Source organism: Hemicordylus capensis, chromosome 1 (assembly GCF_027244095.1).
Source record: "Hemicordylus capensis ecotype Gifberg chromosome 1, rHemCap1.1.pri, whole genome shotgun sequence".
Classification (NCBI taxonomy): domain Eukaryota; kingdom Metazoa; phylum Chordata; class Lepidosauria; order Squamata; family Cordylidae; genus Hemicordylus; species Hemicordylus capensis.
The window spans coordinates 127,025,684-127,044,586 of record NC_069657.1 but is presented as its reverse complement, the minus strand read 5'-3'; the positions used below and the strand labels follow the sequence as shown (position 1 = coordinate 127,044,586).

The 18,903-nt window shown below is 45.6% G+C and overlaps 1 protein-coding gene across 2 annotated transcripts in view; it reads left to right on the top strand.

The window, feature by feature from the left end:
• SLC22A18 (solute carrier family 22 member 18) overlaps positions 1-18,903 on the top strand; it is a 158,754-nt gene that overhangs the window by 121,499 nt on the left and 18,352 nt on the right. For both annotated transcript variants that reach the window (XM_053285223.1, XM_053285224.1), the window contains exon 9: positions 15,455-15,556. In XM_053285223.1, the coding sequence (XP_053141198.1) occupies positions 15,455-15,556 (102 nt within the window). The remainder of the gene's footprint in view (positions 1-15,454; positions 15,557-18,903) is intronic.

Sequence of the window (18,903 nt, the reverse complement as noted above, 5' to 3'; positions counted from 1 at the left end):
GGATGCAAATACTCATTCAAGGGAAGAGGGGCATATACTAGCCCTCTCACAACCCTAGACAACTCCACTGGACGTGAGCTTGCAGAAGAAATGAGGGCAGAAAATAACTGCTTCTTTGCTGCATGCATTGCCAGAGCATAGATCTTCAAATAGATCTGTGGTGTAATCTGTCAGATTTGAGCCGAGTCTTTCTCCACTTGTACTCTAGCCATCTACAGTACCTTGTCACTTCAGCCCCCATAGTTCTTCCATATACCAAATTAGAAGCGGGTCGGATAGGGCGCTTAGGGTCTACTGCTCTACTAAGTTCATTATTCCAAGGTTGAACCAGGGCATCAACAGAACTGCTGAAGGAACCAACCTTAAAGCCTTCCAAGGCTTCTTGGAATCCTATTGAATCTAATAGCCTTTTAGGGCAGACCATCCTAATAGGACCTTCACCTTTGCAGAGGAGGGTTCTGGCTGTGAATCCAATCTTAACTAGATGGTTATGGCTGGAGTCACTTGACGATGACTTGATGTGTTCCAAGCCAAGTTATGGCACTCACGCTATATGAAGTCCATCATTAGCAGACAGGCTCAAAATAGGAAGTGTCTCCTTTTTCTTTTCACAAGAAGCAGCCCTGAAGGGGACCAATATGGATTAGGACCATGGCATGAGGGACCAGGGTTTATAATCCCCCATGCCATGTTCCTGCAGAAAACTGTCCCCACAGAGTAGCTTTGGGCTGCAAATAGCCACTTCAGAGGGTAGATTGCTGCTCCAGGGAATGGTTTTCCATGGGGAAATGGTGCAGGGAGAATATGTTAACGCCACCCCTCCATGTGCTGTGATCCTGAGCCTGGACTCACTTCTTGATTGGAGATAGAGACAGAGATCTGTAACATGTCAAATGGCCCTTGAGAATGTAGGGATGGTAACACTCATCTTACAGTGCAGCCATATGCCACAGATGGCCAGCACATATCCCATGGTGACTTTATGGCTACAAATTCCTCTACCGATCAGCTAATTAGTGTGGCATGTCATGTGAAAATCCAGTGTTGATGGATTTTGATCCACATTTTCTAATTGCAGATTATTAACATCCTATAATCAACCACCAAATAAGCAGGTGTTTTTGTTCTTTCCATGATCTTGCCAGGACTGGATTTTGATCTGGCTAGCACAAGAACACTTGCTATATAAACAAACACATGCATGTGTGCATGTCAACACAGATCAGTCTATTTTTAGAACAAGTTCCATTTCTCATCATTGAAAAGTGCTATTTGTAAAAAGCCACATTTTATTCTTAGTAATGGTGGTCCTTGGTTGTAGTGATCTTCTGTGGAATGTCGTGAAAAATGAGCATGGGTCCATAGCTCAATAGTAGAGCATCCAGTTTACATGCAGAAGGCCCCATATTCAGTCCCTGGCATCTCCAAGTAGGACTGGGAAAGACCACTGTCTGAAATGCTGGAGAGCCACTGCTAGTCAGTGTAAACAGCACTGAGCTAGATGGACCAAAGATCTGACTCAATATAAGGCCACTTCCTATCCTATGTTCCTATGTGTATATATCTCTATAATTTATTCTGAAGAATTTGTTGGTGTGTGTGAAATAAAGACATACTTCCCGATGTCCTACAGATACCAAACTTTGTGTACACAATCCTGCCACTTAAATTAGCTGAACATGCTACTTTTTACACAGGAATATGCTTGGAGGGGGAAAAAATTAAGGTAGTTTTAAAAAGAAATTCTGAATACTAGGTTATTACTAGTGAGCATCTGCGCGCTAGTACTTGATTTCTCCCCTCACCCCATGCCACAGCCCCCTCACCTCAGAGATCTCTCTACCCTCACCTGAGCCGCACTCCTGCTCCTGCTCCTCCTCCTCCATCCCGTTGCTCCATCCCCCTTTCATGGCTCAGACCTCTGAGTCTGAAGAGTCAGAGGAGGAACGGGAGGACTCGGTTCGGAGTGCAGGCTCAGTGGCACAGCAGCAGGATTTGGCTGGGAGAACAGACTCTGGAGCTGGGCTGGAACGGCAGCATACAGAGGAGTCTGGGCAGCTGGCAGACATGAGGGCTGAAGCAGCTGATCAGGAGGAAGCTGGAATTTCAGCTGTGTTAAGAAGGCATCTCAAGAGAAAGGCTCAGTGGGAGACACGCAGGCGCAAGATATCACAGGAGAGGACATAGAAGTGCTGGGTCAGGAAAGCCTGATTGGCTGCCGGTTATACTGAGCCCTATATTAAGCAGACTGTTATTGGCACAGATTGCTGTTAGCAACTTTCACTTACCACAGACCGTGTTAATACTTAGCATTCTTCAACCTTTTGTGTTCCAGCCTGCCCTTGTTCTGTTCATTCCTTGCTCTGTTGTCCCTTGTTCTGTTCATTCCTTGCTCTGTTGTTTTTTTCAGTTATTACTCAGTTATCGTAGAGGGGGGTACCTAGTTTAGTGCAAGGGACTTTATTTTGTTTACTACTATTTTTCTTTGGGAGTCTTTTTTGCTTTCATTCATGCAGCTTCGCTGCTACTCTTATTTCCAGACTTTCTGTTTAACTAACAGAAGTAGAGCTGAAGGGATTGTAAATCCTGTTGGGCTAGCCGAGCCAACAGATTTATGATACCCCTTCACCCTGCTTGGTCACGGCTGTGGCATTGACTACGCCATTTGGCCAAGCCACAGACCCCTAACCCCAGAGACCTCCTCACCCAAGCCCCACTCCCACTCCTCCCTGCAGGAGCAGCAGCAGCAGTGGTTGAAGGGGCTCTTCCTCGCTGCCACCAATGCCACAGCCACTCGTTCCCCTCAGGATGCTGACAGGCCTGCCCGACCCGGCCCTTGCCTGCCTGCCTGCCTGCCTCCCTCCTCCAATGGCCTCGGTAGCCCCAAGCAGCAGCAGTGGTGGTTGACCAGGCCCTTCCTTGCTGCCGCCACTGCCTCCATAGACACTCTTTCCCCTCAGGCCACTGAAAGGCCTGAAATAGCATGGTGTAGTGGTTAGAGTGCTGGACTAGGACCAGGGAGACCTGAGTTCAGATCCCCATTCAGCCATGATACTTGCTGGGTGACTCTGGGCTAGTCACTTCTCTCTCAGCCTAATCTACTTCACAGGGTTGTTGTGAGGAGAAACTTAAGTAGTACACTGCTCTGGGCTTCTTGGAGGAAGAGCAGGATATAAAATGAAATAAATAAATAAATAAATAAATAAATAAAAGGCCCTGGCCCATACCTCACCCTTCCTTCTTTCTTCTCCTCCATTCTTTTTTCTCTCTGTTGTCTCTGATTGGTAGAGTATTGTGTGGGTGGGACTTGCCACATACGTCCCTAGTCTTAGACTAGCTGAACCCGTACAGATCATCTGTGCGCTAGGACTTTGTTGCTCTCCTTGCCCCCGCCCCCCACAGTCCCTGCTTTATTGCTCAGTATCAGCCATCCATTCTCACTCACCCTTTCCCCGCCACTCGCTCTCTCACTCCCTGCTTGCTTGCTCATTTGCCCCCTCCCTGCTCACTCACTTTCCCCTTCCTCACCACATGCTCACTCACTCACCCCTCCCTGCCACATGCTCGCTCACTCTCCCCTCCCCGCGGCTCACTTGCTCACTCACCAACTCCCTGCTGCTCACTCCCCCCTCCCCACCACTCGCTCATTCATTTGCCCCCTCCCCGCTCACTTGCACACACCCTCCTTGCCCCCTCACTCACTGACCCCCTCCCTGCCACTTGTTCACTCATTCACCCCCTCCCTGCCGCTCATTCACTCATTTGCCCCCTACAATATGGAATCCTCACTGCCCAATCACCACAATGCTTCTGTTCTGTTACCTCTGATTGGTAAAGCACTGTGTGGGTGGGGCTTGCCATGTATGACCTTACTGTATTGTATATATACTAACTGAACCAGGCACAGACCATCTGCACCTCTAGTCCCCCCTCCCACGGCTTTCTCTCCCCCAAACCCACCCGTCAGTCACTGCTTTCTCCCGCTCGACCCCCCCGCCACTGTTTTTCTCTCCCCCCATCTGCTCGCTGCCGCTGCCGCTTTTCTCTCTCCCTCCCATCCAGCTGCCGCCACTTTCTTCCCCCTCTCCTACTCACATGGCCGGGCCAGGGGCAGCCTCCATTATTAATGCCGGAACTCTCACAGCATGTTGTGAGAGTTGCGCCACCAAATCCTGGGCACGCATGCCAGCTAAAGAGAATTAAATATATAGATAGATTGTACTTCTTTATATAAAATATTTCTATACTGCCCAAAACTTGAATCTCTGAGTACTTCCTCATTACTTACAGGTACTAAATTTTCTATGAATAATCCTGCTATTTAAATTAGCTGAATGGCACTACGTTTTACACCAGAATATGCTCGGGGACGTGTTTAATTTTTAATTTTTGTTTGTGTATTTTTTAGCGGAAATTCTGAATTAATCATCATATTTTAACTTTCATTCTTAACAGGCTATTCTCAATAATCAGCTTAATAATTCCAAAATGACATCATGCCCAAGAAAAAGATTCAAATTTACCATGATTTAAATTCACCATAAATGGCCATTAATTATATAATAAAATGAATAATGTTTGAAGTCGAAATCCTACCAATTTCAAACAGTTTGTTTGCTTCCCTTTTGTAGCCACATTAATAAAACATTCTGTTACATAGATATAATTTATTGAACTATCCTATAAGTGTAATCTTCATAAAATGACTTTGCCCAGTCAACAGGCCACGCCTACTAGTCTCTCTCTCTCTCTCTCTCTCTCTCTCTCTCTCTCTCTCTCTCTCTCTCTCTCTCTCTCTCTCTCAATCCTTATGGCCAAATTCCAAAACCAAAGGGATGGTCCCCAAATGATGTTAGATGTATCACTGACATTGAAGAGCAATGTTGACTAATATCCACTGTAAGGGGTTGACAAGTGGTAAATATCCAATCCCTCTGGCATTTCTGGTTTCTGTGTTGTGCTCTTTGGATTCATACTGTATTAATTCTGTGAATGCTGTTATTATTATGGAAAGTGAGTTATTTATTACTTTATTTCAGATTGTTACGTTATTCAGTTGCTTGTTCATCACAAATCTTTTCAAAGGGGTCTTCAGCTTGCAAACTGTTGCATACCTCTAGAGTTTTTATGGCTATAGCATATGGAGATGTGTGTGTGAAAAAAGTGATATTAGATTATCTATTAATAACTGCTTTCAAGCTACCTCCCAAGGCTGGCTTCCTTCCCAAAAGGAGATTAAAGTTTATCTCCACTGTGTATTTTTCTACCTTCACATTTGAAAATATCACCTGGATTTAAGGCACAGTAGCCATTGTTAATGGTGCATGAAGGGAAGAAAGACAGATTTCATTCTTAGAATGTATTTGTTGGGAGTTTCCAATTAAATATTTCCACTGCAGATTCAGAGCCTTATCTGTCTTTAAAAGGAGACAAAGACAAAGTTGTTTCACCTGCAGCTTGTGTACATAGCCATGGGCGGCTCTTCTTATGTCACTTGCAAACTATTTCCTTCCTCTTTTGTGTATTGATGACAGAACCGATTCCTGTGAAGGTAAAGAGAGCTTTCTGTTCACACTACTTCAAAGAAGGTCATATTACAAACAAAGGCAAGCACAGTATGGGAGAGAGGGGCTCCAGGAAGACTGCTGCATGTTGTCTCTGGACTGGAGCAAAGTCTCAGTGGAACCTAAGCGCTTCACAATATGGAAGCCTGAACAAGGTGGGCGGCTGGCTTCTTACACCACAGACAAGCAAAGTCTCCAGATCCACAGTTTTGAAAGAAAAGTACTCACTTCCAGAAGTGCTTTCAATATCTGCTTGTAGCCACTAGTTAGGCCGGTGATTATCACTATTTGGGGCCACTTTGGCAAAACATCTTCAATGTGGGAACCATTTCTCACTATGCTAACCTCCAGTACAGCACTTTTCTCAGTCCTGGGAGAGCCTTTAAGAGAGCTGAAGCCCTCTCTGAAGAGCTGTCAGAGGAAAGCCCTAGAAAGGGCTACACTTCCCAACCTTCTGTTCATGCCTTCCATGATGGTGCAAGAGTTCAAGGGGAAAATTAAAAGGGGAAATTAAGCACTTTCTAATTCAGGGTTCTTCATTGTTTATTGGGTCTGTGTGAAGCTTCAGCCAAAGTTGAATTAATTGAGTGAGTGAGTGAGTGAGTGAGTGCCATCAAGTCAGTGCCGACTCTTAGTGACCACATAGCTAGATTCTCTCCAGGATGATCTGTCTTCAAGTTGGCCTTTAAGGACTCTCAGTGGTGCATTCTTTGCTGTCATAATCGAGTCCTTCCACCTTGCAGCTGGTCATCCTCTTCTTCTCTTTCCTTTGACTTTTCCCAGCATTATGGACTTTTCAAGGGACCTGAGTTTTCGCATAATATGTCCAAAGTATGATAGTTTTATTATGGTCATTTGTGCCTCAAGTGAAAATTCTTGATTGATTTGTTCTATGATCCATTTGTTTGTTTTTCTGGCTGTCCATAGTATCCTCAAAAGTTTCCTCCAGCACCAAAGTTCCAAAGCGTCAATACTTTTTCTATCTTGCTTCTTCAAAGTCCAGCTTTTGCATCCATAGAGTGTCACGGGAAAAACCAGGATCTGAATGTTTCTAATCTTTGTAGCTGTAGACACGTCACGGCATCTAAATATCCTTTCCACGGCCTTCATTGCAACCCTACCAAGTGCTAGTCTGCGGCGTATTTCTTGACTGCTGCATCCTTTACTGTTGATAGTCGATCCTAAAAGACAGAAGCTATCCACCACTTCAATGTCTTCATTATCAGTTCTGAGGCTGGTTGCGGTGCCCGTTGTCATTAGTTGAGTCCTCTATACATTTAGTTGTAGTCCCATTTTTCACTGTGCTCCTTGGCTTTCATTAAGTTGAATAATCTGCACAATTCCCTGGCACTAAGTGGAGGAAACCATTCTCATTCTGCAGTGCTGTGATTTGCCCAGTGCTGGCAGGAGCACACCTAGGTAATTGTGCAGCCCGGTCCTGAAAGTGGGCTCAGGGAGGGAGCTATTCCCGCCACCTCTGCCTTCCCCCACCTTGGTTCTTTAATTTGGCACTACTCTGAATAATTTCTCTCCTCATGTCAGCCATTGTCTGCAGCAAGTGTCTGGTTCTTGTCTTCATAGGCAAAGGTTGAAGGGAGGAATTTGCCTAGAAAGCAGGCAGTCTGCATTAGCAAACGAAGTTTTTCAAATATACTAAAAAGGGTTTGATTTTTCCATTAAAGACTGAATATACATTTTATCAGATAGCCATGAAAAAATGTGTGTGTGTGAAAAACAAAGCAAAGAAAGCAGACAGCCCACCTGGAACATGCGGGAGTGGGAGGAAAGAAGAAATCAGGTTTCAGTTTGGAGGGTGTTCATGTGTTGTTTTAGGAGAAAAGGACAGTGGAAGCAGAGCTACATTACAGCCAAATTATCTGCACCCACTCATGTTTGCAAGTGCGTCTGCATGCAGTTTGGGTTTTTCATTCCTGTTATTTTCTTTATTTATTTAAAATATTTATACCCCGCCCCTCCAGTACACTACTGTTCAGGGCAGCTCACATTAATAAAACATACAGTGTGAAATAAGATGAATAAAATTAAACAAGTTAAGTTAAAATACCACATTTAGTTAAGCTAAAACCATATTTAAAATTATAATTTTTAAAAAAGAAAATTTCAAATTAAGAGTTATTTTAAAAGCTAAAAACTAAAAACTGTTGGTTTCATAGTACCCTGAGTATTATGATGTACTGTACTTTGTCAGGACATTTATCCCCAAGTGCACTTGCAAACAGGAAACAGCCAGAGATTGCTGGCAGAAAAATTTCAACATCATCACAGAAGTTGAGTTCCCAAGGATCCTTTAAGTTTGAAAAGGCTCCACATTTCTGATCTCCTTATATGGATCACAGGGAAAGCTGGTGACACAGAATATCTAATCCTGTATATGAAATGAACCGCCGCTGAGTCAGTGACTATACTCATAAAATGCCTGGAGCCTGGTAGAGTCTCCACCCCTTCATATAATACCTGTTGGGTGAACAGCCATGATTCATGTGAGTTGGCTGTTCTGTCCAGCAGTAACTGGCCTTTCTAGCAGCAATTTGAGGACTCACCAGGTGGTGTGGAAAGTTGCAAAATGCTAGTGACTGTTGGCTTTTAAAGAGGTGTTTGATAGCATTAAACGTGATGCTGCTTATCCACCCTTCATGGAAAGGAACCACAAATTTCTTGTAACATTGTGCTAATGAAGGTTCCAGAGGCTGAGATTGCATCAGAACCTGTGGAGCCTGATTACCGATGGCCATTATTCAGTATCACCCCATTATAATGGCATAGAATTACACTGCAGTGGCCACAGGCCAAGGTTTGGGTGTTACACAATAATTATTCTGCAGCACTCTCACCTGACTATCTCCCTTCCTCTTCCCAGGTCAAGCAATTTGAATAAGAACCTGTAATCTGTCTAAGGTGATGGCTAAAGAGCAGTGAGAGGAAGTTGACCACTTCCCCTTTGTGGTTAGGGTTGTCACCTTTTTTGTTCTGTCTATTTGGCGTATTTATGTCTTATATATTATTTCAAGGCAGCTAACAGGGCCCCTGTGCCTTTAACAGGAATATACCAAGCAGAATCCAATTGGTCACATTTTTTGCTTTTAGATACAGTGTTGAGGGATTGCATATTTTTGGTATCCAGTTGCGTTTCTTGGGCAGCACATAGAGCAGTGCTAGTGTCAGAGTATTAGGTCCCTTTTGCCAGGCCTCTCCTCCTCACGGCAGCCCCCTGAGGCCACTGAAAAGCCATTCCTGAGGGTTGAGAGATTCTTGGCAATGGCAGAGGATGCACCATAGGTGGCTAGAGGGGGAGACCCAGCAGAAGCACCTAGTGCGAGCCCACAGCTATAAAAGTGGGCTCACACTAAAAATCACAAGAGCCCTGCCTAAACAAGAACCCTATGTAGCCATATTACCTCTGGAAATTTCCCATTTGCCCCTTATCAAGAGTGCCAGTATGGTTGTTCAGAGGTAGATAGGTAGAGTGTGTGTGTTTTAATCATTCATTCCCACTGACACATGCTTGTGGGATTCTTTTTTGCCACATCTGTGGCAATTGTAATATGTGACTAACTACATTCAGCATAAGTGTGATGCAGTTAAGATAACTTGACTCTAAATGCAATCATGGAAACATGTTCTTCTTAGGAATAAGGAAAAGATCTTTAAAAGTCTGTTTCATCTTTAGCCCTGATCACTAATTATTAACTACGGATGCTGTATCCAGGTACAACACCCACACAAGAGCCTTCTGGCAAGCCCTGTGTGCCTCCATTCTCCACACATACAGCATTTGTCTGTGGAAACAAATGCTTTTAAAACCTGGCAGCTGTGGAAACAGTGTTACCATATTTATCCCCACCGTCATGAATAGGGATAAATGCAGCAATGCTGCTTCCACAGCCATGGGGGGTTTAAAAGAGTTTGAGGCTTACCTTATGGCTGTGCTGCAGTTCCACATTGAGCCCTAGAGCCTTAGTCCATTAGACTGTGCATCTAACAACAACAACAACAACAACAACAACGATCTGAAGTTGTATGGAAAGTCCCAGTCAGAAATCGAATCACTGCTAAACACTGCAATATAGCAATGGAGTTTGGACTAGACAAGTGTGCTGCATTAATAATGAACAGAGGGAAAATAACAAAAACAGAAGGAATAGAACTGCCTAATGGAAGAAAGATCAAGAACCTGGAAGAGAAAGAACATTACAAATACTTGGGCATTCTCCAGGCTGATAACATTGCACACACTGAAGTTAAAAGAAAAATTGGAAGTGAATACATCAGGAGAGTTAGAAAAATCCTAAAGTCCAAACTCAATGGCAGGAACACCATACAAGCAATAAACACCTGGGCTATACCTGTTATCAGATACACTGCAGGAATAATAGACTGGACCCAGGCAGAGCTAGAGACGCTAGATCGTAGGACCAGGAAAATAATGACCATCAATCATGCTCTGCACCCCCACAGTGATGTCGATAGGCTATACCTCCCTCGCAGCTCAGGTGGAAGAGGAATGCTGCAAGTCCATCAAACAGTAGACGAGGGAAAAGAGGCCTTGCAGAATATATAAAAGACAGTGAAGAAGATGCACTTAAAATGGTCAATAATGAGAAACTATTCAACACCAATGAAACAAAGCAGGCTTACTAAAAAGAACAAGTCAAGAACCGAGCAAAAAAAATGGAAAAATAAGCCACTGCATGCTCAATATTTGCACAATATAAGTGGAAAATCAGACATCACCAAGACCTGGCAATGGCTTAAGAATGGCAACTTGAAGAAAGAAACAGAGGGTTTAATACTGGCTGCATAAGAATAGGCACCAAGAACAAATACAATAAGAGCAAAAGTCGAAAAATCAACAACAAACAGCAAGTGCTGCCTTTGTAAAGAAGCAGATGATACCGTGGACCACCTAATCAGCTGTTGTAAAAAGATCGCACAGACTGACTACAAACAAAGGCATGACAAAGTAGCAGGGATGATACACTGGAACATCTGCAAAAAATACAAGCTACCTGTAGCCAAAAATTGGTGGGACCATACAATTGAAAAAGTTGTAGAAAATGAAGATGCAAAAATGTTGTGGGACTTCCTACTAAAAACAGAGAAACATCTGCCACACAATACACCAGATACAACTGTAGTTGAGAAGAAAGAAAAACAAGTTAAAATAATCGACATAGCAATACCAGGGGATAGCAGAATAGAAGAAAAAGAAATAGAATAAATCACAAAATACATAAGATCTACAAATTGAAATTGAAAGGCTGTGGCAGAAGAAGACCAAAATAATCCCAGTGGTAATTGGTGCCCTAGGTGCAATTCCAAAACAACTTGAAGAGCACCTCAACACTATAGGGGCCACAGGAATCACCATTGGCCAATTAAAAAAAGCAACTTTACTGGGAACAGCCTATATTCTGCGACAATATCTATAACTAGTATTTTTAAGCCCGTTATAATAACGGGCGCTAGCCTTTTTACCCCCCTTTATGTGTTCTTCATCTTTTTTTTCTTTTTTTTCTTTTTGTGTGTGTTTGTTTGTCTCTCCTGTCCCACCCTCCCTCCTGCCCCACACTCTGGCCTCTCTTCCTCCCCCTCCCACCCCGCTCGCACCCTCCCCTTCCTGTCAGCCTCCTGCCCCAGTCCCTCCTGCCACCCCGCTCCCTCTTGCCCTTCCCTTCCCCCTCCCCCTGCCTAACTCCCTCTTGCCCTTCCCCCTCTTGCCCTTTCCCCTCCTCCTGCCCCACTCCCTCTTGCCCTCCCCCCTCCCCCCTGACCCACTCCCTCTTGCCCTTCCTCCTCCCCCCTGTCCCACTCCCTCTTGCCCTCTCCCCTCCCCATGCCCCACTCCCTCTTGCCCTTCCACCCTGCCCCACTCCCTCTTGGCCCTCCCTCTTCCCCCCTGCCCCACTCCTTCTTGCCCTCCCCCTGCCCTACTCCCTCTTGCCCTCCCCCCTCCCCCACTCCCTATTGCCCTCCTCCCTGCCCCATTCCCTCTTGCCCTCCCCCTCCCCCCTGACCCACTCCCTCTTGGCCAACTCCCTCCTGCCCTCCCCCACTCCCTCTTGCCCCTCCACCCTGACCCACTCCCTCTTGGCCCTCCCTCCTCCTCCCTGCCCCACTCCCTCTTGCCCTCCCCCCACTCCCTATTGTCCTCCTCCCTGCCCCAGTCCCTCTTGCCCTCCCCCCTCCCCCACTTGCCCTCCCCCCTTCCCCCTCTCCCCTGCCCAGAAGAGTCTTGCGCTCCCCCCCCCCCCCGGCAACTTTACTCACTGTTTTGAATGCGACGGAGAAAGAAGCTCGCAAGCAGAGCTCATTTCTCGGCCAAGCCTCTTCCCGGACTGTTGCATTGGGCGTAAAGGACGCCCAGCGGCAGTCTGGGCAGTGTCTTTGCCGAGAGAGGAGCTCTTTTCGTGAGCTCCTTTTTCCTCGGTCGTCGGGGTTGGTTCTTCTTTGGGTAAGGAGATCTCGGGCAGCTGGGTGGGTGGTTGGCGGCGGCGGCCGCAGAGGCATTTTCCTGGGCCATGTTGGCCTTTGTTCATGTGTGGGGGAGCGGGGAAGGCGGGATCGGGCTCCTGGGAGGGCGGTTGGCGGCAGTAGCCGCGGAGGCATTTTCCTGGGCCATGTTGGCCCTTGTTCATGTGGGGGTGTGTGTGCGGGGATGTCGGGCTCTAGTGTGGGGAAGTCGGGCCCCAAAGTTCCCCCCCCCCGCCCGGCTTTAGCGGCGACGCCAGGCCTCGGCGGTGGCTCCGCCACCACCTCGGCCGGCTTCCCCCGCCGCCTCTTTCCCCTCCGCCTCTTTCCTATCTTCGCAGCGGCCGCTTCTGGCCCCGCTGTTTCCCTCGCCGCCTCTTCCCGGCTTCTTCTCCAACATGGCCGCCGGGTGCTGGCGGTCGTGCCTCGCTCCGCGCATGCCCAGAACCGCCGAGGAAGGCACGGACACCAAGCGTTTTATTAGAGAGGATAACAGCAACAACATTGATTATACCTTGGGAAGGACTCGATGTCTGGATAAAACAAAGCAGTCAATAACACCTGTCTGACTGTGTAAACAACAATAAGAATAATGTGTCAGTTATGCAAGGAAGCGGATGAGATGGTTGAGCACCTTATTTATTTATTTGATTGATTGATTGATTGATTGATTGATTAAGTAACTTATATACTGCTCAAACTTTCATCTCTAGGCGGTTAACCTTGTATGCTGTAAGAAAACCACACAGACTGATTATAAGGAAAGACACAATAAAGTTGCTGTGATGATCCACTGTAACTTTTTCAAGAATTACAAATTGCCAACAAGCAAGAATTGGTGGAATCATCCGATTGAGAAGATCATAGAAAGTGAGGAGGCAAAAATCCTTTGGGATTTTAGAATACAAACTGATAGGCATTTAGCGCACAATACACTGGATCTGACAGTCATTGAGAAGAATCGGGTTCTGATAATTGATATTGCAATCCCAGGGTATAGACAAGTCGACAAAAAACAATTGGAGAAAATAACTAAATACAAGGACCTTCAGATTGAAATTGATGGGCTCTGGAAAAAGAAAACAATAGTGGTGCCAATAGTTGTTGGTGCCCTTGGTGCAGTACCAAAAGAACTTGAAAGCCATCTTGGCACTTTGGGCATTGATAAAATTACAACACATCAACTACAGAAGGCCGCACTACTTGCAGCAGCACAAATACTACAACGCTATCTTTAATTTTTCTTTAGTTATCCTAGACCCTTGGAAAGGGCCCAATAATTAAAGTACAAAACCCAGTCAATAACATCGGGTAGACTGTGTGTAAATAGATAATAATAAAAATTAATAAGTAATACATTTAAAATAATGGGTGGCTTTCCAGCTGACATAAGTAGATAACTGGAGATTAGTTGGCCTGGATTGTTGACTAGTCTGACAAATAGGTCACTAGTTAGTTCATATATGGTCTCATTAAAGCCTGAAGATCAGGACTGGAATAAGTTGCAGAGGATTCTTGCTATGGGCCCTGCCACAAGCCATGCACCCTAATTGACTCACATCATCAGGAGATTCAGTGCTGATCTGTTGGCAATAAAAGGACTGCCTTACATCTTCCGACCTCCCTATCTGTCTTTCGGCTTCCCCTCCCCTGTTGATTACACTGCCTGAAGCTAATCCACCCAGAGCCTTAGCCTCCAAGTCTGGGTATGCATTAGGAGATGATGTCTGTGGAGCCCCACCCACCCAGTATACAGCCTTGGCCTGTAGAATTTCCGGTATTGAATTGCATTTGCTAGCCAATTGGCCAATAGGGCCTTGAGGCTGTTTCTCACATTACATTTTCCCTGTGCAGAGATAATCTTTGTATGGGACAAAGAATGTATCCCATGTTGGTTGAAACAAACCCCAAAGTGCTCTTGTTTCTGCAATTACACTGATCAGACAACCTCTATGTAGGGCAATGGTGTCTGGTGATGTGATCATCAGGCACACTTTCCTCCTTTTCCTGTGCCATCTGACCTCTTGCTTCTGCACTGGCATCCAGCCTCAGGCAGGTTGTATTGCTCTGCTGGGAAGTCCTTGTGCACAGTCACTCAGAGTGTGCCTTCATTGTGTTTGGTCTCTTCCTGATATATGCATCCCCCTAGTCTCCTTTTCAGTTGCAATATCACAGCATCCTTTTGCTGTGTAATGAGTGGTGGAGGGAAGTGGATTTGCTGCGAGTGGGTTGCTGTCAGTTTTCCTCTTTTTATTTGTTTAAAAAAAGAATCTTGCTAGATGAAGACTTCAGAGAGAGAGAGAGAGAGAGCGCACACAGCCCACAAGCAATATATACATGTGGGTGAGTGTATGTAGACATATATAAAGCTAATGAAAAAAATAACCCAAAATTGAGGCATTGTCATGAGTGATTAAACCTTTGGTTATTCACCATTGTTATTACTGAATGAACTACTCCTGCACTGGTATTATATAGCAGAGATGCGTGGAACCTCCAAAGTGTGCTCCATGTTAAAAATGAAATGAAACTGGGAAAGAAAGAAAAAAGGGCAGCTCACAAAATAATGAAAGCAAGCAAGAGGGAAACTTGGTCTCTTTATGGTTTGACATAATCCAACTGGCCTGTTTAGGGTAATGACATCACTGACGTTTTGCCGTAGGAACCTCTGACATTCATGCAACTGAATTCCATGCCAGAGATGTGAGGGAACAACAAGTGAAAACAACCAAGCAGTTTCTCAAGGCACCCAAAATCCTTTGTGTATCATCTGCACGGCTTGGTTAGCAAGGACGTCTACCTTTTGAATTATAGTAGTGGAAAGGAGTACTCACTGGAAATGAGTTCGTTAGCAAGTTTGTCTATGGAAACAGACTTTCCCTGTCTAGGGAAACACCCTTAGGATGGTGGTGGTGGTGAAATAAAATTAAACCAAATGCCCTGTAATTGCACACACAGGGAAATGGCAGCCCCTAAAGAAGAACCTCCCTGAAGATCTGTGTATTTAAGTACTATTTTGATTGCTACTGCCCTTGATCTCTCCTTACTTCTTTTTCCAAATAACTCAGAAATGCTTATATAGTATGTGGTTTTCAAGTGTTCTCTCATCCAGATGGCACTCGTTTCCCAAGGGGGCAGTTAGGGTATGAAAAAGTGGTGGGGTGCTTTTCTCTGCCTGCCATATTCATGCTTAAAATGCCCCCTCCCCTCAGCTGCTTTTCACCCTCACAGTTACAGTGCTGGATTTCTGAGTCTTTTTACTATGCAGACACTAACCTTCAGTAACTTCACTAACCTTTGGCTTATGCTTAATCTTGAATTTTACATTTTATCTTTGGTTTACGCTTAAACTTTAGTCTGGGTACTTGACAACTTTGTTTCTGTTCTCTCCTCTTTTCTAGGTTGTCCAAGGCCTAGTAATTGGAAGATTAACTAGTCGCTATACGGAGCAGACTCTGCTTATGTTGAGTGTCTTTCTCATGTGTGTAGTTGGCATTGCTATGGTAAGATTCTGGGCATGCATACACATCACCTGATTATGCTACATTTGAATACTTTACATCTGATTACTTGTAGTGTTAATAAGCATATGTTTGAGGTAATGTGAAATGACAGGAAAATACTGTTATATTGGTAATGGCCCATTCACACATGCAGCACTCATCACTTGATATTGCACCCATCAAGTGAATCAACTCTTAATGACTTTTCTGAAACTATTTAGACTAGAAATTCCTATTGGTAACATAAGCATTTAATGGTTTTTTGGTGCCATCATATACTTTTGATAATGAAGAGATCTACTGCTCTTTATTATTCAGATAATAAAAAGGCATATTGGCCTGCCAAAAGCCAAAACAAAGCATGTCAGAGTTGGCCCACAATACTTGCTTGGGTACTAGTGAGATGGAATTTATCTCCATGAGTTTCTGAGAAGATATCAGAAAGTTCAGGAAACATCTGAGGAGAACTCCAGTACATGGAGCCATGTTTTATGGATGTGCTGAAACATGATTCGGCTGTCTGAATCGCAGGCACCTCCCTTTATATTTGAGTGCTTTCACAGCACTTTTAAAGTGGAGGAGGAGCAGGTCGGTACCTGCTCCTCCTCTGCTCGCCACCGTTGCTGCCATCCCAGCACTCCCCCCAGCTAGACCCTTGCGCTGGCAGGGCATCTCCCAGTTCCCCCTACACAGTGCCACCACACACATGGCCTCTGAGCAGCGGCCATGTGCGTGCCAGTGCTGCACAGGGCAGCTGGCAGCCTGTCAGCGCATGGGCATAACTGGGGGGGAGCACCAGAATGGCAGCAGTGGCGGCAAGTGGAGGAGCAAGTATGGAGCTGCTCTCCTCCACTTTAAAGGCGCTGTGAAAGCCCTCAAGTTTATTGGAAGTGCCCACCATTGGGACAGCCGAATCACATTTCAGCACATCTCTACCATGTTTATATATGATACAATCATTCCTAGGAACAATGGCTGACATACCTCAGAAGGGAAAAGCTGGAGCAACACCCATTATAGGGCCAATTGCTCTCCCCCTGCTCAATAAAGAAAATCACAACTTTTAAAAGGTGCCTCTTTGCTCAGCTAGCAAGGGAAAGTTAGCTTACATGAGCGCAGGCTCCAGCTGCCTTTGTTCTGTTGTGCAGTATGTCAGCCATGCAAAGAATCATAGATCAAAGAGAAAGGCACCCATGCTACTGCAATACACTCTAGCGCATGCCCACACTGCTGCAGAGGCAGAGCTGCTTTGTACCTACTAAGGATAATCATAGTTGTGATGCTACTACTCCCATCATTCCCAGGGGCAGAGCCACCATTGGGTGAACGGGTTCAAAGAACCCGGGCTGCACCCAATCAGGGGCTGCAAACGCAGCCCCAGACACACATACACACCCCGCATCTGACATCAGGTGCAGGGGCATTATTTCAGTCCCAAATGGGGCCGCACAGCCCCGTTTGGAGCCTAAATCAGCCCGTGCTGCGTTCGCAGCATGGCCAAAGCGACTCTCCCTGCCTTATAGGCAGGGAGAACCGCTCCTGGTCCTGCTGCCAATGCAGCTGGGCTGATTGATCTCCCTCCCAAACGGGGCCATGTGGCCACGTTTAGGAGAGAGATTGGCCCTCACTGCAGCACGGTGCATGGCTAGCCAGGCTTTCAGGAGAGAGATCGGCCCGCACTGCAGCAGGGGCATGGCTAGCCAGGTGCATCTGATGTCGGATGTGGAGGGCAGGGCCAGGGGGCTGTGGTGGCAGCCGCACATGGGCCGCCACCAGCCTGGCTCCGCTCCTGATCATTCCCGATGGGAGCACAGCAGCATGCATTGCAACTGTGATATTTATGCAGTGCTTAATAGGTATGGAACAGCCCTGCCTCTGCAGCAATGCAGGTTTGCTTTGGAATGCATTGCAAGTGCAGGAGCTTCTCTCTTCCATCTATGGCTCTCTGCACAGTATGTCAGTCACTATCACAAGACTCACACTGGTGCTTACCTTGATGATGCTGATCAGCTGAAGAACCTTCATGGTTTGTTCCTGCAAGAAAAACATCCTGAACTGCTGGGTTTCTTTTGTCACCCTCAATTGTGCAAGTGTTGCATGGTGATGGCTTGAGTGTTCTCTAAATGGATTGGAAACCCATGTTACTGAAGGTTCTGGATTAATGAAGGTCAGCAGCTGGATGGTAAAATGACGTCTGGCTTTAGAGTTCTATCAGGTAGCAATAGAAAACTATCCATGGCAAGGATCCATCTCTTGTGACAGAAGTCAAGAGATCCATAGCCTATAGCCATCCTCCCATTAGAGCAGGTGTTCCCAACCTTTTTTAGGAAGTATACCCCTTCTGTTGCAAAAATACCCCATACAGACGTGTGTGTGTGTGTGTGTACACACACACACACACACACACACACACACACACACACACACACACACACTTAAATGTTACAGTTATGACGGTACTGTAGTCATTGGCTCACATCCACACTAAGTTACTCATCAGCAATCTTATTGAAATTAATGGGACAAGTTTACTTTTCCTATTAATTTCTATGGGAGTAAAGGTAAAGTGTACTCAGTGCTAATTTTCTGGAGCCTTATGCTTTATCAGTCAGACTGTACACTTTATCAGTTAGACTGAGGGGAGGAGTATGCTAAGCTTCAACATGTAGCCAGCCAATCAGGAACAGAGAAGGAGGGTCTTCACCCCCTCTTCGGCATGTCTCTCAAGATGTATCAGCTTTGAGCCAGTGATCTCTCAGAAGGGAAGCAAATAGCATGACTGTAGTGTAGGGAGGTTCTGAGTGCCCCCTGAGAGCCCTAGGGATACTAGTACTCCCTGTCGGGAACCCCTGCGTTAGAGGAACTCCACTGGGCTGAGATCATTGTTTTTGCCCCTTGAATTAGATATCCTTCTGCCATTTTGATTTTATGTTACTTAGAGTTTCTGTAGGATCTTGTAGACTGGCTGGATAATTTGGATATGAGATCATTGAGATACGTTCTTCTCTAGCCTTCTTAGTTTACATAGTAACAGTGTTCTCCCAGGGGTGCTGAACAAAACATCTGCCAACCTTCTGAGGCAACTATGGCGAACGAGGATGATGATCCTGTTCCTCTCTCCCAAGAAGACTTTTACAAATGTTTGCATCCTCTAGGACAGGGATTCTCAACATTGGGTCCCCAGATGTTATTGGACTTCAACTCCCATAATCCCCAGTTCCAGTGGCCTTTGGTTGGGGATTATGGGAGCTGAAGTACAATAACATCTGGGGACCCAACATTGAGAATCCCTGCTCTAGGACACTTGGTTTTGCAAGTTTTTCCAGGAATGTAGGAAATTTTGAATG